At 49.6% G+C, this 19,266-nt stretch overlaps 1 protein-coding gene across 1 annotated transcript in view; it reads right to left on the reverse strand.

Annotated features, from left to right (window-relative positions):
• Positions 1-550: 550 nt before the first annotated feature.
• MBTPS1 (membrane bound transcription factor peptidase, site 1) overlaps positions 551-19,266 on the reverse strand; it is a 30,183-nt gene continuing 11,467 nt past the window's right edge. Inside the window, exons 12-22 of the mRNA XM_009899143.2 lie at positions 17,307-17,495; positions 16,033-16,205; positions 14,252-14,367; positions 12,789-12,945; positions 11,704-11,828; positions 10,288-10,365; positions 7,475-7,615; positions 5,019-5,150; positions 4,401-4,527; positions 3,609-3,739; positions 551-996 (exon numbers count right to left, since the gene is read on the reverse strand). Coding sequence (XP_009897445.2) covers positions 800-996; positions 3,609-3,739; positions 4,401-4,527; positions 5,019-5,150; positions 7,475-7,615; positions 10,288-10,365; positions 11,704-11,828; positions 12,789-12,945; positions 14,252-14,367; positions 16,033-16,205; positions 17,307-17,495 — 1,566 coding nt within the window. The 3' untranslated portion in view covers positions 551-799. The remainder of the gene's footprint in view (positions 997-3,608; positions 3,740-4,400; positions 4,528-5,018; positions 5,151-7,474; positions 7,616-10,287; positions 10,366-11,703; positions 11,829-12,788; positions 12,946-14,251; positions 14,368-16,032; positions 16,206-17,306; positions 17,496-19,266) is intronic.

The raw sequence follows: 19,266 nt of genomic DNA on the forward strand, positions 1-19,266 counted from the left end.
AAGCACTTGCAGGATCGCCTCATCGGTGCTCTCCAGAGAAAGCCTTCCCTGTGAGATACACCTCTGAAGAACAGAGCCATGAAGGGAAGAGGGAAGGCAGGGACACTTCCTCAGCAGCTCGCCGCCGGTGGCCAGCAGCTGGGAGAGCACAGCCAGCTGCCAGCAGCTCGTCTCAGCTTCACAGAGATAACGTATTTATTGAAAATCTGCTTCACCAACAACGGTGAAATCATGACCAAAAACTTACAAAACCCTCATGGTAGTTGGCTTTATAAAAATAAACTGCAGGAGTATGTCTCACCCACTGGTGCTGGTGCCTCTCACCCCCTCCCTCCTTCCAGGGCGCGTGACGCCCGCCGGCGTAACCCCGGCTCTGGACAATCGCATCCCGTCCAAAGAAACGCACCCGTGGTGCCTCAGCACAGGTCCTTAAAGTGACTTTCCCCCCGCCCTCCCCAACAATAAATATAGAAAATAGCCTCTAAACAAATAGATTTTAGTTTGGTCAGCTTAAAAACAGAACAAACCAACAAACCAAACCCTGAACAGGTCCGTTCCCCGCTCTCGGGATGCGCAGTGACTGAAGCAGCCACTGGAACGGGATTCAGGTCTTTGGTGGCTCCAGCTGCTTGAAGCTGCGGTTTTACACACAGACCATCAGCTGAGGTCCTTGCTTTTTCCTCTCCAGAAACTAAGGACTATGAGATGATGTCAGGTGTGAACTACTCCCACCCTCACCGGGAGCGGTGGGTCACCCGGGGAGGCAAGCAGCAGGAGGGCATCTTTGGCGAGCGCGCGGTCAGACGGAAGGCGTCTTTGGCGGGTGAGCCTGCTGCATCAGCTGCGGCCGCTTCACCCGGGGCTTCCGCCTCTTGGGCCTGCTCTTGGCTTTGTTGATCTGCACCACGAAGAAGGCCAGAACCACCATGGCACCGAGGAAAGCAAAGACAGGAATGGTCTGTCCCACGTCCTGGTTGTACCGGCCGGGCATTATCCCTGGAAAGGCAAAGGGGGTTGGGAGTGACCGGCGAGCACAGGAGCCTCTGCGTGGCAGCGTCAGCCCGTGCCCTTTAGAAGTGAGCTGCAGGTTTCCCAGCAGAAGAGTGGAGAAATATAAACAAATCCACAGCTGGGTGCAGAAAGGAAAACAAGAGATTGCTCTAAAGGGATTTCACTGGCCAGAGGTGTGGGATGCATTCTAACAGTCTCACACTCTTTCTCATTCATTCCCTTCTCTCGCTGGCTGCTTTCCGCTCTGCTTCGCTGCAGAAGGACCTTAGCAGCCTAACCCTGAGACAAGAGCACTAACCATGCTTTTTGGGCTAACACAACTCTCTAACATCTTTTTCTCTCTTCTTCTAATTAGACCAAAGGGGGGGAGACTGGGGGGGAAGCAGAGCAGTTACCCCCGCTCCTTTTGGGGTCCCAGGTGGTTCAGGGGGGTTTCTGTGCTGTTTGCTGCCTGTACACGCCTGTGGAACACTGTGTATTTGTACAGCTTGTACAGACCAAACAGCTTACATTTCAGACAGGAACAGCACCAACTGCAAACTGGTTAGCAGAAGTAGAACAGGATGCCAATGTCACACAAAAGCACCAACATTCCCACCTTGACCCATGTAAAGTAGAACAGAATTAACCAGGTTGGAAAAGACCTTTCAGATCACCAAGTCCAAGCTGTCACCCAACACCATCTGATCAACTCAACCATGGCTCCAAGTGCCTCATCCAGGCTCTTCCTAAACACCTCCAGGGATGGGGACTCCACCACCTCCCTGGGCAGCACATCCCAAGGGCCAATCTCTCTTGCTGGGAAGAACTTCTTCCTAACATCCAGCCTGAACCTCCCCTGGCACAGCTTGAGACTGTGTCCTCTTGTTCTGCTGCTGGGTGCCTGGGAGAAGAGACCAACCCCCACCTGGCTCCAACCTCCCTTCAGGGAGTTGGAGAGAGCAAGAAGGTCTCCCCTGAGCCTCGTCTTCTGCAGGCTAAGCAACCCCAGCTCCCTCAGCCTCTCCTCCCAGGGCTGTGCTCCAGACCCCTCCCCAGCTTTGTTGCCCTTCTCTGGACACCTCCCAGCAGCTCAACCTCTTTCCTGCCCTGAGGAGCCCAGAACTGGACACAGGACTCAAGGTGTGGCCTAAGCAGTGCTGAGTACAGAGGCAGAATAACCTCCCTGCTCCTGCTGGCCACAGTGTCCCTGATACAGGCCAGGATGCCCTTGGCCTTCTTGGCCAGCTGGGCACAGAATGAGCCAGCTCTTCTCCACAGACCAAACAGCTTACATTTCAGACAGGAAGATTACCCACTGCAAACTGGTTAGCAAAAATAAAACAGGCTGCCCATGTCACACAACAGCACCAACATTCCCTCCTTGTCCCATTTGGGTACATGAAAGCAGAAGCCACATTTCATGGACCTGTTGGAGAGGGTCCAGAGGAGGCCACAAAGATGATCAGGGGGCTGCAGCACTTCTGTGAGGACAGGCTGAAGGAGTTGGAGCTGTTTAGCCTGGAGAACAGAAGGTTCCAGGGAGACCTTATAGATCCCTTCCAGTACCTGAAGGAGGCTACAGGAGAGCTGGGGAGGGACTTTTTACAAGGGCTTGTAGTGATATGATGAGGGACAATGGCTTTACACAAGAGCAGGGTAGATTTAGATTAGGCATTAGGAAGAGGCTGTTTACTATGAGGCTGGTGAGACTCTGGAATGGTTGCCCAGAGAAGTTGTGGATGCCTCATCCCTGGAAGTGTTTAAGATCAGGCAAGATGAGGCCTAGATCAGCCTGGTCTAGTAGGAGGTATCCCTGCCCATAGCAGGGGGGTTGCAACTAGCTGATGTTTAAGGTCCCTTTCAACTCAAGCCATTCTGTGATTCTCCCTGCAATGACAACCAGAGCAAAGATGAAACACTCAGTCATAATTTATCACTAAGTTCTACACACCAAATCCTGATGCCAGCAGGGAAGTGACTTTGTGCTTGCTCCAGAGACTGCAGGCGCAGGGTGAGGAGGAGACAGAGAACCAGACTCTGTTTTTACAGACATCTTGTGGTCTAGCAGCTCAGGCTGGGAAAAGTGCAAGCATGAGGCTCACAAATTGCTTCCCCTGGGCAAGCAGTGCCAAGCTTGTAGAAGAGAACAGCTCACCATGAGACTGAAAGCTGTTCACAGCGTTCTGCACCATTGGTTGGTGTTAGCACCCTGCCTAAGGCACTGCTCACACAAACCCTTCAGCTTTTGTGCACTCAAGCAAGGAATTTTAATTAGCAGGAGGTATCCAGCCACAGGGCCAAGGACAGGGCCTGCTGCTGACACCCCTCGGTCTGAACAGCACCAAAACAAACCTCACCTATGCAAAAAGCCCCCAGCACAATCCTCCTCCTAGTATGTCCCACATGCTTTCTTCTGAAGGAACTACTGAGGTGCAAAAAGTGCCTTCCTTGGGCTTCCTCAGCCCACCCTTTACAGAAGAGCCTTACTACTACTGGCATGCTTTTCACAGCTGGACATGAACACGGGGCCTCTCTTCCAGTAGTGGGGTGTGGGGGTGTGGGAGTGTGTGTGTTTTCAAAGCTAAACAGCAGCTGTCAAACTTCTCAGTCTTTACCTCCAGGAATGTCCCACGCTCCGCTTTCTCCAGGGGACAAGGGTCTCACTTGGGGTCGGTTCTGTCGAAAGCTGGGCAGAGCCACTTTGTCAAGGTCAATTGACAGCAACTTCTGATGTTTCCAAAGGTTGCTAGAAGGAACACAAAGGCAGAGCTGGCTGCTCACCTCAGTAACAGAAGGAATTTTGTAGAAACACAGAGAAAAGTGACTGCTGGAGCCTGCTAATAACACACTAGTCTGGACCCAAAAGAGAGTTTGATGCCTTCTTTGGGTTCTGCAGGCCTCTAAAGTTACATTCAGACATCAGAGACACGCAGAGATTGGCAGCTATTTACTAACAGCTCTCTTCCTAGCAGACAGACTACCAAAAGCCACCACCAGACAGATGATATCCCAGCAGACAATTGTGGGCTACAGGCTGACACATTTTCCTTCAAGTGACTGAATAAGGATAGGACAGAAGGCAGAGTGTGAGGTGAGCTGTCCAAGGAGCTGCTTCAGAACACTATTCCAAAGGCATGTAGTGCTGGTGGATTGAAGCAAGACTGTTCACTCTGTGCTGGATCTTTCAATCAGAACAGTCAACTGGCTTGTGAAGCTATTTTTACAGCCCCCCAGTTTCACAGTGCAGCTCCAAGGTGAGTCAGAATTACTCACTGAAGAGGCATTCATCAGTATTTCCTCTTTGCAATCTGCTGTTTCTCTAGCATTCCAGCTGTCCCTTTCAAAAGCAGATGGAACACATCATTTTTCAGTTGAACTCAAAAGCAAGGCTTGGTGTGTACACTAACCTGGGGGCAGTTTCATTCAAAGGCTGTGGTTTGGCCCAGGACAGGTGAGGACAAGCAGGAAGGGACCGCGGTTTAGGGTCTCCCAAGTGAGCCTCGAGCACCTTTGAGTATCGATGCAAATGGTTACCTGCAATTCAAGCAGGGACAGACTGGGTCACCAAGACTGGCAGGGTAGAGTCACCAACATTCAAATCTGGCTGAACAGAGCTCCTGTAAACCCAGGAGCTCTTCACAGTAGTGATGACCTGTAGCTAGGTCTCAGCTGGAATTAACCAAAGGGTACCTTACAACACAGTAAGGCTGTGCACCTCAGCAGGAGGTAACCCCAGTTTTGATGGCAGCACATGGAACAAGGCTCAAGGCTTTATACACACCCTAGCTAGAATTCTCCCAAGCAGAACTGGGCAGCTGAAGTCCTACTCTACAAACAGAATCTTTTCTTCAATCACATCAAGACAAATCCCTACAGTAAGTGCTCTCTTCTAGTAAAAGAGAGCACTGAGGACTCCCCCCAGAGTAACTTTACTGGCATTTAATGTAAGGAGTCTGCTGAGTCTTCCCGAATTCCATCCTGCCCACCCCCAGCTGCAGGCTCTGCTTGGCAGCTCAGGCTCTCACCTTCCATCCGCTCGGGCAGAGAGGAGCCTGCTCCCGACGGCGGTCGCTGCCTGCTCTCAGAATGGCTGAGGCTTGGTGGTGTCACCCCGTAGGAAGTGTACTGAAGGAGGGAGTCCAGCAGCCAAAAGCAATCTGTGGATTTCACAGCCCCAGGCCCCAAAACAAGACATGCATTATGCCCCACATAAACAGACTTATCTTTCTGCTAAGAAGGCTGCAAAGACATTTTCAAGCAACTCAGGCTTTCTGGCTCTGTTTTCCCTCCTGCTGAAGTTCCAGGACCAAACACGATACACAAACAAAAAGCATCTGTTCAGTCTTAACAGATCTGCTCAGGCTTTTGTGGGAGCAGGACATAAAGTAACAGGTTTCAAACATGGGAATTCCAGGTTGTTCAAAGCCTCTGCAAACAATTGTGAGGAAACAGAGGAAAAGCTCAGAGCTGCCTCTGGGATTCTTTTGCAGAAGCAAATGGAGAACCAGCTAGGTGGTTTGTAAAGGACAAAATAAACACCTTACAAAGAAAAGAACGAGCAAGGTAGTGTTCCCAGTGGGAATTTGTGATTCATTTGCTTTCCCAAGCACAAAATCCAAACCAATCAATTAGAGAAGAGAGGTTTTGGCTGCATCTCAGCTAAAGCACAAGCAGAACCCACAGCAGCTCTGGTGCAGACCAGGCCGGGAATCAATGCCACGACACACTTGATTGTGGTCTTCCTTTGTACTTAACACCACAGGAACCTTTGCTTTGCTTCTCTCCTAAGCTACTACTACCAGAGCTGCCCCTAACTAAAGAGCAGTCTAGCTAGTGAACCTCCCCCTTTCCTCAAACATCCATCTGCAGGAGCAGGACACTGCCTCATCAGCTCTTTCCACCCCACAGAACACTGTTTTTCTCAGAACCTCTCCCCCCAGGAACAGTTGGCTGGGAATGGGAATTAATCTTCATAATCCTGGTGTCCCTTAAACCCTTACCTTTGATTTTTAAAGAGGTCAATCAGATTTTAAGGATTTGTATTCACAAATGTTAGGAATTTACTTCAGTTAAAGCCACCAATGTCTCTGCAAGAGACACAGCCCTTGGTTCACAACTTAAAAGCTAGTTTCAAAGGATTTTCTTTGGAGCCTCCCACTTTCTCTTGCTTCCCAGGTCACACTGAATTTAACAGCATTAGGGTGGTCACAAAGTGTCATTTTCTAGCACTAACTTTAAAGCTACACATCTTATGTGCTTCCAGTAGCCTAAAGCAAGCAGGTAAGACAAGGATGTGCTGGGTTTACAGCACCCCACTGGGAGCCACCCAAAGACTGATAAGGAGAAAGTGGGGAACTTTCAAAGAAGAAGAAAAAGGCTGGGAAAGGAAGAAGTGAGCTGCAGATGGAAAGCTCCCTAAAGGCAGGCAATTCCTTTAAAGAAATTAGGCATGGGATGGATTACTTGGCTCAACATTTTAAAATGTCAATGAGCAAAGTGTAAAAAATTATAAATGGACTTCTCCTTACAAAAGGAACATTGAAGGCTGAACACCACACTCACTGGAAAGGCAGGAAGAAAAGACCTTGCCTATTGGATTATCTTCAGCTTCTCGAGCCGCAGCTCTGCCAGCTTGTGCTTTCCAAGTCCTGAGAAACCAAATCCATCTCTTCATGGATTTTAAAAGTCAGATCAAAGGGCTAGCAAAAGTTTTCTGAGGACCAACCACAGCGTGCAGGCAGGGGAAAGGCTTTGCAGGAGTCACAGAAACCCCCCGCACATCAACTCGCACAGCTCTGCACTCGGGGTCGAACACAAACGCACTGGAACCCCAAAGAGAAGGTCCTGCTCCCTGCTGCATTTACAGCAGCTGCTTTGTGTCCACACAGAGCAACCGGAGAGTAGCAAAGCACAACAATGTTGATTGTTACTGTAAACCCTCACAGGGAGCGTGGCAAACATTGCCAAGGGAGCAAGGCACACTGCTGAGAACGCTCCGAAGACAAAAGCCACTGCACCTAGATCAACACTCTGAAGATGCAGCTGAGGAAAAGCAAAGGGAAGCACCAGTGGCTTCTCCACAACTTCTGATCCAGCCTGCCTAACTAGTAGTGCTTGCTGGAAACAAAAACACCCCAAAGAAGCAAGACCAAAAATCCACCACCCTACCAACCAGACCCCTCCCACAAAAATCCCACCCCAAGCCAGTCCCTGAAGCTCATGGAGCAGAAAAGCAGGCAAAGGGCCTGTGGGAAGAGAAAGGCTCTCATCTGCCAAAGGACTGCTGAGCGCAGGGCACTCTTCTGCTGAGCTGCACCTTACAGCAGTTGCAGTGGAGCTCTGTGGAATTGAGATTAACTCCCAGTTAGGAGTGTTTAAGGGTCCCTAGAGAAGAGCTCCTTCTGATGGGAGCAGTGAGAACCTCTCAGGACAGCTGCCAGCTTCAGGCAGTGGCTGCTGCTGCAGGCCAAAGCTTCCACACCTTTCTGTCGATGGCTGTCATCCAGGCAGTTGGAGTCGCCGTACAAGACAATCCTGCCGCCGCCCTCGGAAGGGACTTGGTAAAGCCCCAAAATAGGGACATTCTCAATCACAGCAGTCTCCTGCTTCAAAACTTCAAGACCTAAAGCAAACCACAAACACAAACACCACGTCACAGCTCGCAAAGCATCCATTTAGCTGTGAGCCCAGGCAGCCCAGGCTGGGAACTGCCGCCGGCGGCCGTGACGCTGCCCGCGTCACACACCTCTGCACAATGCCCCGGGAGGTTATGATAGAAATGGCACTGCTGCCAGCCCCTGACTGTGCCATTTCCTGCTGACACCAGTGTTTTTCTTTCTTCAGTGGGAGAAGCAGAAAGGGCCCTCACAATCTTCCCCCATGAAAAATCCTCCTGTTTTGAGTGAGGAGTTTGAAACCAAAATGTTTTGCCTCACAAATAGCTTTAGGATATTGTATCATGGAATGGGTTGGGCTGGAAGGGTCCTTAAAGATCACCCAGCTCCAGCCCCACTGCCATTGCCAGGGACACCTTCCACCAGCCCATCAAGGCCCCATCCAAACTGGCCTTGAACACCTCCAGGGAGGGGACATCCACAACCTCCCTGGGCAATCTGTTCCAGCGTCTCACAACCTTCACTGTAAAGACTTTCTTCCTAACCTCCAGTCCAAATCTCCCCTTCTCGAGTTTAAAGCCATTTCCTTCTCATCCTATCACAACAAACCCTTGCTTCAGTGCTGCAGAATTCTGCAGGACCCAGTAACTTAAAAACCAACCAGCAGTGACAATGCATGCTGCTCTTCCCCAGCTGATTTGTGCCGTGCCTGCCTACTCCTACAAGGGAACTGACGATGGCAATAACAAGAGAGAGAATAGACAGCAACAGCTATGAGGAAAAGAGTCCAACAGGATGGCATTCAACAAGTCCAAGTGCTGGGTGCTGCACTCTGGCCACACCAACCCCAGGCAGTGCTGCAGGCTGGGGTCAGAGGGGCTGAGAGCAGCCAGGCAAAAAGGGACCTGGGGGTGCTGGTTGACAGCAGCCAAACATGAGCCATGAAGGCCAAGGGCATCCTGGCCTGCATCAGGAAGAGTGTGGCCAGCAGGAGCAGGGAGCTCATTGTGCCCTGTGCTCAGCACTGCTCAGGCCACACCTGGAGTCCTGTGTCCAGTTCTGGGCTCCTCAGGTTAGGAAAGAGGTTGAGCTGCTGCAAGGTGTCCAGAGAAGGGCAACAAAGCTGGGGAGGGGTCTGGAGCACAGCCCTGGGAGGAGAGGCTGAGGGAGCTGGGGTTGCTTAGCCTGCAGAAGAGGAGGCTCAGGGGAGACCTTCTTGCTCTCTGCAACTCCCTGAAGGGAGGTTGGAGCCAGGTGGGGGTTGGTCTCTTCTCCCAGGCAAGCAGCACCAGAACAAGAGGCCACAGTCTCAAGCTGTGCCAGGGGAAGCTTAGGCTGGAGGTGAGGAGAAAGTCCTTCCCAGGAAGAGTTGTTAGCCATTGGAATGTGCTGCCCAGGGAGGTGGTGGAGTCCCCATCCCTGGAGGTGTTCAAGAGGGGACTGGATGTGGCACTTGGAGCCATGGTTTAGTAGCCATGAGGTGTTGGGTGACAGGTTGGACTTGATGATCTCTGAGGTCTTCTCCAACCTTATTGATTCCATGATTCTATGAAAAGCTTGGATTTAACTCATTTCAAGCAGCTGTTGAGAGGAAGCCCACTTTAAATACTGCTGTGCTTGCATCTCTCTGCAGCTTCACAGCTACTGCTTCCCTTGTACTTTGTTCAGCTTTCAGTTCAGGTACAAAGTATTTTCAGGAAGCATACTTAAGCAAAACCCCACAATCCCCAGCTGAGTTTTCCCCACATACACACCCTAACTTCAACCTTTGACAAGGTTTATTGCCTCCTCATCCCAGCTGCTCTTTGAACTGGCAGCAAGAGTCAGTTCTCAGTACACTCAGACCTGCCATCGCTCACAGATTGCTTTCAGACAACCTCAAAGTCAGGTTTGTGAGGTATTTACATCTGTAACTGAGGCAGGCAATGAACACAGAAGATGAAAAAAAGGACTGGAACCTTCCCAGAATGGGGACATGCAGCAAAGCCCAGGGCACATTTGGCTATAAACCTGCCCTTCCTATCTCACAAATCCATCCAATCACTTTATCTCCTGTGAACTGAAAGCTGTAATGAATAGCAGGAGGGAAACAGCCCAGCTCATGAAGGAACTAAACCAAAGTGGAGATTAGCTGGCTTTAGGGTACTGTGATCAGTAACACTTGAAATGCCACAGAATCCTTAGAATCAGAGACTGGCTTGGGTTGGAAGGGATCATAAAAGATCATCTAATTCCAACCCCACTGCCATGGGCAGGAACACCTCTTGCTAGACCAGCCTGCTCTAGGCTCCATCCAACCTGGCCTTGAACACCTCCAGCAGCAGAGGTGTGAGAGGGATGAACAAGTAATGCATTTATGACACATCTGTGCAAAGATACCCATGCAGGTGTGCTCACATACAGCACACACAACCAAAGGCTGCATGCATACACCTGGCTATTGCTGCACTGCTTCAGACCTGCATACAGAGTGGTACTGCAGCTGCCATCACAGAATGGTTTGGGTTGGAAGGCACCTTAAAGACTCTAGGGACCTTAAAGAGTTCTAGGCAAACCAGAAGAATACCTACCTTGACAACGTGCTTTTAAACTTATTGTTTCCACAGCTTTAGACTTGGTAACTTTGGCTGTGCACCGCCCCCAGAGTCCTACTCAGGCCAGGAGCAGGCGGCCTACCCACCTTGATCCTTGAAGGTCTGTGCGATGACGATGCCATCTTCTGGGAACTTCGCGATGCTGCAGCCCGAGGCATAATTCACTGCAAGAGCACAGAGCTGCACTTCAGACTTACAAACGGCACTCACTCTCCCTCTGCTGAAGGAGGAAACACTTGCAAGAACACTGCCCTCAGTTTGCCTCTTTTGGCCAACGTGTACCCAGGGATGAGGCATTCCCAAGCATGGCTTTTGCAAGTCACTGCCTCACACAACAGCAGGGGCTGGAAGGCCTCTCGAAAGATCAGCCACAGTCCAACTCCTCTGCCCTAGCAGGACCACCCAGGGTAGGTCACACAGGAACATGTCCACACAGGCTTTGAATGTCTCCAGAGGAGGAGATTCCACAACCTCCCTGGGCAGCCTCTTCCAGTGTTTTGTCACCCTCACAACAAAGAAGTTTTCATTATGTTCATGGGGAACCTCCCTGAACCCATAGCCCCTTGTCCTATCATTGGACACCACTGAGCAGAGCCTGGCTCTGGCCTCCTGGCACTTGCCCTCCATGAGGGCACCCCTCAGATCTTCCTCCAAAATTCCAAATTTCATTGTGCCCTGTGCTCAGCACTGCTGAGGCCACACCTGGAGTCCTCTGTCCAGTTCTGGGCCCCTCGGTTTCAGAAGGACATTGAGACCCTTGAAGGTATCCAGAGAAGGGCAACAAAGCTGGGGAGGGGTCTGGAGCACAGCCCTGGGAGGAGAGGCTGAGGGAGCTGGGGTTGCTTAGCCTGCAGAAGAGGAGGCTCAGGGGAGACCTTCTTGCTCTCTGCAACTCCCTGAAGGGAGGTTGGAGCCAGGTGGGGGTTGGTCTCTTCTCCCAGGCAAGCAGCAGCATAACAAGAGGACACAGTCTCAAGCTGTGCCAGTGGACCTTTGGAGGAGATATGAGGAAGAAGTTCTTCCCAGGAAGAGAGATTGGCCCTTGGGATGTGCTGCCCAGGGAGGTGGTGGAGTCCCCATCCCTGGAGGTGTTCAAGAGGGGATTGGATGTGGCACTTGGTGCCATGGTTTAGTAGCCATGAAGTGTTGGGTGAGAGGTTGGACTTGGTGATCTCTGAGGTCTTTTCCATTATTCTATGATAATTGCAAAATGAAACCCTAAGGCTCCATTTGAGCAACTAAGTCCAGACAAGTACAGACCCCAACAACACTCTTTGGAGCATCAGCACCTGCAACACAAGTCTCACCTGACAGCATTCATTACCTTCTCTGAGCATTTTTCACACAGCCTAGGAAGGAATTAACCATTTCAGCATGCTTGTGAGATCCTTCTCACTGAATCTGAGTGGCTCCCTCAACTCCTGCTCAGCCCCACTCTCACACAAGACTCTGTTCCAAAGAGCACACTCTAGCCTGCATAGGCAATGGGCTCCAGTACTCACTTTCATGACTGGCCATGGTGAAGTCACCTTCATACAGCCCATCACTGAAAGCCATGTTCCAGACAGAAAGCAGGTCATTGAGAGCTGGTATGTTGGCACCTCCAGTGTCAGGCATCCACCACTGCCTGTAAAAATGACAGTGTAACATAGGTGATTAGCACACAGAGCAGACTCCAGATTGGACAGTGACAAATCAAGTCTATTCCTACATGCAGAGACATTTTCAGTCAGTTAAATAATGGAACTACCTCTCAAAACCTTATTGAGCTGCAGGGCCATGTGAGCAGCTCTCTGACACCAATGCTTTGGAGTCAAGTCATACTAATAGAAAGTTCTCAGTGGATTTTTCCTTTTGCTTTGTTTGCAGATGACACTAAACTGGGTGGAAGTCTTGATCTGCCTCAGGGTAGGAAGGCTCTCCAGAGGGACCCAGCCAGGCTGGATTGATGGAGTGAGGTCAATTACATAAGGTTTAACAAAAGCAAGGTCTGGGTCCTGCACTTGGGTCACAATAACCCCATGCAATGTTCCAGGGCTTGGGGCAGAACAGCTGGAGAGTTACCCAGCAACAAAAAAAAAGACCTGAGGGTGCTGGCTGACAGCCATCTGAACATGATCCAGCAGTGTGCTCACTGGCCAAGAAGGCCAACAGCATCCTGGCCTGCATCAGCAATAGAGTGGCCAGGAGTAGTGAAGTGATCATGCCCCTGTAGTGGGCACTGGTGAGAACACACTTTGAATACTGAGGTCTCCCCTCAGCCTCCTCTTCTCTAGAATAAGCAACCCCAGTTCCCTCAGCTGCTCCTCACCAGTCCTGTTCTCCAGACCCTTCACCAGCTTTGCTGCCCTTCTGTGGACACATTCCAGCACCTCAATGTCCTTCTTGAGGGTCCCAAAACTGTACCCAGTATTTGAGGTGTGGCCTCACCAGTGTTGAGTACAGGAGAACAATCACTTCCCTGGGTCCTGCTTCTTACAAGTAGCTGCAATACAGCGTATCACATTTGGGGGTTTAAGGGTAATATGTGCACAAAATACCCATGCCATTGCATTTGATTCCCCAGCACAGTGACACAAAACAGTACCTTGTGTTTTCATCATAGAACTTGACCTTCCTCATCACAGATGTGTTGTACCAGTCACTGAACACTACCAGCGAGAGGCCGTTATCGACATCCCTCCTCAGCTTGGTGATCTCTTCAGGGAAATACTCCTCCTCACTGTCCACCATCAGTAAAGTCCCTGTGTGTAAATGCAAATCCAAGAGCTCACCAGGCTGCTGGCTATGATGTTGTCACTATTCACTCAACCTGTACAAAACCCAACCCCTGTACCTCCTGTACAGTGTCGGGCCCGTGTGCCCTGCTCTGGCAGCTCAGCTCATTCAGGGGTGGGAAATTTAAGACAGCTGCATTTAGAAATGGATCCAAAAACCAGTCTGGCAGCACTGATGCTGGCCCCTTGCCACCAGGCTGATTCCACAAGCCAGGCAGTCTGTGTCTGAAAGCCTTCTGATGAAGGGCCTGTAGAAGGCATGTTTATGACATGGATGATAGAGACAGTGCAGCCCTAGCAACTTTGCAGGGATCTGATGGGAGGGAGGGAGGTGGTAGCCAGGGAGAAGTGGTAGATGGACCACAAAGGACTGAACTCTTAGCCCCCCACTTCCTTCCACTGAGGAAATTCTAGGAGCCCAACAAACTACTGACCAAATGAGGTCCAATGTAATGGTGAGTCAGAGGACAGAGAAGCCTCTATCAGCTATCGAACCAGAGGTCTCAGAAGGGAAATTCTTTTGTTAGATTTTTAAGGGCTACAATTTCTGCATCCAGTTGCACACCCACTGAACTCAAACAGCAATAGTGAGGTATTTCTACTGACAACACTTCCACAACTACAAAACTGTCAGGAGAAAGCAGCCTTGCTTTACAGCCCACTGAAGAACACCACAACCCAAAAGAGAAGAGGGACTTGCTGGAGCGTGCTGTGGTTCAATAGAGTGGCAGGGGACTGCTTGGGTTGTCCCCTGCCTGGCAAATCTGCCAAACCTTCCTGATGAACACAGAAGAAAGACATCCCATACTGCTTTGCTACCACATGGCTGGATGGAACACTTTCCCCACTCCCTCACATATTCACAAAGAGCAACATTTTAAAGTTCCACTCCTGAGAAAGAAATAAAACCAGAATGAAGCCTTTTGACTTTGGTCTTCAATTCATGCCATGCTTCATTCTGACTGTGCCAACATCTCCTGCCAAATACAGCTCTCTCTGTGGATTTTAACTCAGAGGCAAACTTTCCCTCTCATTTTCTCCTAAGGACAGAAAACTGCACTAATTCTACCAGACTACTGCTAGCAAGCTTCTAGACACTTCCTCAATTAAACATCAACACATACAGAACAAATCCACCCACTGCTGTCAAGTTTTTTCTACTACCATGAGAATTTTTCTTAGTGCCCCTCCAACATTTTTAACCTTCCAACACCCAGGCCACTTTAGGAAGAAGCCAGCATGATGAAGCAGACAGGCACTAGCTCGTGCTTACCATACTGACTTGCATCGAAACAGGTGAACGGGGAGCCAAGAACCTCCACGAAGTAGCCCATGCTCCTCAGGTGCTGGTACATGTCCCTGAAGTTGGTGTGGATATGGTCACCATTCCTTAGCAAAAGAGAGAAGTGTTGAAGACATGTACATCTGCTACACAGAAATCCTCCTTGGCTGCCTTTCTAGAAGGTGTGTTTCTTTTTGTTTTCCAAGCACCTTCTCCTCTCTGTCCAACTTTCCCCTAGCCAAATCTGAGTGCTACAGAGAAGAGTTAGTTACACAAGCTGGAGACTGAGCACTCACAAAGCCCAATTCTACATTTGCATCCCCACCAGAGAAACACTGCTGCATTAAAAATCCCTCCTCACAAAAAGTCAGGACCACCTGTAAATGACTGCTGAAATTCAGCAGAGAGTTCCACTCCATTTGGTACATCTGCACATTCCAAGCAGCCTTCCAAACTGTGTCCTGGCCACTGACCCAAGTAATCCTCACATGGTTGCACAGTTCTCTCTAGAGGTGCTTTCCAACTGTGCTGCTCTGGCAAATTTAATGTTGGGGGGGTGAAAATTTCAACCCACCCTTCCTCCTCTTCTATCAAAGACAAGAGATCCTTGCCCTGCATCAAAGAGCTTCCCTCCACAGACAAGGGCATCCTGGCCTGTATCAGGGACAGTGTGGCCAGCAGGAGCAGGGAGCTCATTGTGCCCTGTACTCAGCACTGCTTAGGCCACACCTGGAGTCCTCTGTCCAGTTCTGGGCTCCTCAGTTAAGGAAAAAGGTTAAGTTGCTGGAAGGTGTCCAGAGAAGGGCAACAAAGCTGGGGAGGGGTCTGGAGCACAGCCCTGGGAGGAGAGGCTGAGGGAGCTGGGGTTGCTTAGCCTGCAGAAGAGGAGGCTCAGGGGAGACCTTCTTGCTCTAACTCCCTGAAGGGAGGTTGTAGCCAAGTGGGGGTTGGTCTCTTCTCCCAGGCAAGCAGCACCAGAACAAGAGGACACAGTCTCAAGCTGTGCCAGGGGAGGTTCAGGCTGGATGTTAGGAAGAAGTTCTTCCCAGCAAGAGAGATTGGCCCTTGGAATGTGCTGCCCAGGGAAGTGGTGGAGTCCCCATCCCTGGAGGTGCTTAGGAAGAGCCTGGATGGGTGCTTGGTGCCATGGTTTAGTTGACCAGATGGTGTTGGGTGAGAGGTTGGACTTGGTGATCTCAAAGGTCTCTTCCAACCTGGTTAATTCTATTCTATTCTATTCTATTCTATTCTATTCTATTCTATTCTATTCTATTCTATTCTATTCTATTCTATTCTATTCTATCCTATTCTATCCTATTCTATTCTATCCTATCCTATCCTATCCTATCCTATCCTATCCTATCCTATCCTATCCTATCCTTTCCTTTCCTTTCCTTTACAATTCATTCACATTTCTCCTGTTTTGATAAGGAAACGATAAAGCAGCTAACCAGGTGACACAGACCCCTTTCCTGGGAGAAGTTAGGGCAGCAAAGAAAAATGCTGCACTTTGCAAGCCAAACAAAAATCCCAGTGTCTTAAATGTGCACTTTCAATCTTTTCCTTTCATGCAAATAAAACCACAGAGCACAACAGAGTAACAACCCTGCAGTGGAAGCAGGCAGAGTCCAAGTGCTCTTCGTGGATTGCTTAGAAAGGCTAATGCCATGCCACAATGAAAAAGGTCAGAGCTCCCTGGGGTCCACCAAGCTACCTCATGTGATTAACACATCATCAAGAAATACTGATTTAATAGAAGCTGAGAGAAATACCAATCTAATGGATCATTCTTCATCCTCAAGTTGTCTCTGGGGAAGTATCCCGGTGGGTAGCGGAGGTTGTGGTATTGATCCCAGAGGACTCGTTTACTGCGAGGTGGAGTGGGAATAATCTTCACTTTTATTGGAAGCTTCACTGTTGAAATCTGCTCTGCACCACTCTTAGACTGAAGAAAAGAACAAATTACAGTGAAATCCTTTTTCCCCAGCTAACTGTGGCTTGTAAATAGACCACCCACCCCCCCAAAAAAAGAAATGGAGCTATCAGATCTACTTTTAAGTCACCAGTACCAGCTCTGAAGACAAAGAGAGATGAATAATGCCTCAAATCCCCACAGCATTTGTTCCTCCACTCAACAGTGCATGCTCAGCATGTAAAAACGCTTTAAAGAATGCTACAATTTGCTTCAATAGCTCAAAATCTTCAACACTTCTCAGGAACAATTAGGGGGATGGTTCCAGAAGAAATGCAGTTAAGTAATCTCATTTTCAAGCCACCTGAGAATTCACAACCAAATGACATTATCAAGTTGGTCTCAAAAAGAAGTTTGCTGATTCTGAAGCATATCCAACTGGCAGGTGAATTCTGCTCTCAGCTGTAAAGATCATTACCTGTACTCTCTCCTGCCCTAGTGAGGCCCCAGCTGGAATACTGCACTCAGTTTGGGCTCCCCGGTTCAAGAGGGAGAGGGATCTACTTGAAAGAGTCCAATGGAGGGTTACAAGGATGATTAGGGGACTGAAGCATGTGCCTTCTGAGGAAAGGCTGAGAGCCCTGGGGCTCTTTAGTCTGGAGAGAAGACTGAGAGGGGATCTAATAAATGTATATAAATATCTGAGGGCTGAGAGTCAAGGAGGGGAAAGCCTCTGCTCACTTCTGCCCTGTGATAGGACAAGGGGCAATGGATGTAATCTGCAGCACAGAAGTTCCACCTCAACATGAGGAAGAACTTCTTTACTGTAAGGGTCACAGAGCCCTGGAGCAGGCTGCCCAGAGAGGTTGTGGAGTTTCCTTCTCTGGAGACCTTCCAGCCCTGTCTGCATGTGTTCCTGTGCTGGATTCTATGGTCCTGCTCTGGCAGGGGGGCTGGACTCGAGGATCTCCAGAGGTCCCTTCCAGCCCCTAAGATCCTGAGATCCTGTAACTCCCAGCTAACTTAGGCTTCAAAGGACAGGACCAGAACACCCCCTTAAACAAAGGCATTTGTATATCTGGAAGAGGTTTTAATACTTCTTAACAAATTTAAACCAAAATGCACAGAACTTACTTCATTTTCTGCAGGGGATGACACTGTGATCATAACATGACCTTGAGCAATGCCTTCCCAAGATGCTGCTTTCTTGGCTACAGAGATGGAAATTGCCAAGTATCCAGACCAAGGCCACAACACAGGAGAATAGGAGAAAGCCACTTCAATGTTGTCCCCATTCTGGGGGAGATAGGGTTGCCAGTCTGGCTGTGAAACAAAGCACACAGAAGATTGATAACATCAAACTTGCAGTCACTAATTTTTGCACACACAGCCTTCTCCCTCTGCACAAAGAAACACCACATTCTAACTTTTCTGAAGATTGTGTCACATCTGGAAGTGCCCACAAAGCCCCAAAGGGTGGTGTTGTGCCAGTCAAACAACCTAATCATGACTACAGGCTTTTCAGAGGCAGCATTCTCCAAGGAGCTATCTGAACAGCATGCTGCCCAAGTGCATCTCTCTTAACAGTTTGGGGTCCTCTGCAAAACTCTATTGGTAAACCCACAAAACCTCCTTTTGGTAAAAGACAGCTAACAATGTAACAGGCAACTTGCATCAGCTGCATCTTACCATAAGCTAATGATGTTGGAGAATCATAGAATCATAGAATCAATAAGGTTGGAAGAGACCTCAGGGATCGTCAAGTCCAACCTCTCACCCAGCACCTCATGGCTGCTAAACCATGGCTCAAAGAGCCACATCCAATCCCCTCTTGAACACCTCCAGGGATGGGGACTCTACCACCTCCCTGGGCAGCACATCCCAAGGGCCAACAACTCTCTCTGGGAAGAACTTTCTCCTCACCTCCAGCCTAAACCTCCCCTGGCACAGCTTGAGACTGTGTCCTCTTGTTCTGCTGCTGCTTGCCTGGGAGCAAGCACCTGGCTCCAACCTCCCTTCAGGGAGTTGGAGAGAGCAAGAAGGTCTCCCCTGAGCCTCCTCTTCTGCAGGCTAAGCAACCCCAGCTCCCTCAGCCTCTCCTCCCAGGGCTGTGCTCCAGACCCCTCCCCAGCTTTGTTGCCCTTCTCTGGACACCTTCAAGAGTCTCAATGTCCTCCTTAACTTGAGGAGCCCAGAGCAGGACACAGCACTCAAGGTGTGGCCTGAGCAGTGCTGAGCACAGGGCACAATGAGCTCCCTGCTCCTGCTGGCCACACTCTTCCTGCTACAGGCCAGGATGCCCTTGGCCTTCTTGGCCCCCTGGGCACACTGCTGGCCCATGTTCAGCCTACTATCAACCACTACCCCCAGGTCCCTCTCTGCCTGGCTACTCTCAGCCACTCTGCCCCCAGCCTGTAGCACTGCCTGGGGTTGCTGTGACCAAAGTGGATAAGAGCCTGAAAGCCTTTTCAAGTAGGCTTAAATCCAAAGCAGGCCTGAGGATTCACCATAAAATGCTGAGATTAAGCCCATTTACCTTGGCTAGAGTTTTCAGAGAGATGCCTTACTTAACTTGCACCAATTCCCAATCTCTTCACTTAAACTTACTTAAAACTTAATAAAAAAACCAGCCAAGAAACCACCAACCAATGAAACTCTCCCTGCTCAACCAACATCCTTCAACATCACTTGTGTGCAAGAACCAGGTGTGCAACACACCTTGGCAGGTCAATACAGTGAGGCCATCCTGACCCCCAAAAGAGGCATGATTCATAATGTCAGGATTCTTTGCTGAGTTTGCTCATTTGCTTCAGATCAACAAAAAGAAACCCCAAAACAAACCCCAAAACCCCAAGAGATGAGGAAAGTCTATCCAGAAGATGTCAAGTGCTGTCAGAGCATACAAAGAAGTCTCTTAAGCAAACTGGTTTTCTAAAGACAAAACACAACATGCCCCCAGAATGTGTGTTGCTTGAAAAGTTGTGGACAAGTCACCTGGACAAGTCTCACTAACCTGGCTGTGTCCTTTGAAACCAAACATTCTGCATCTCCTGCTCTCAGCAGCCAAAGACCTGATTTGTGCCATAAAACCCAA

Source organism: Dryobates pubescens, chromosome 19, assembly GCF_014839835.1.
Source record: "Dryobates pubescens isolate bDryPub1 chromosome 19, bDryPub1.pri, whole genome shotgun sequence".
Lineage (NCBI taxonomy): Eukaryota > Metazoa > Chordata > Aves > Piciformes > Picidae > Dryobates > Dryobates pubescens.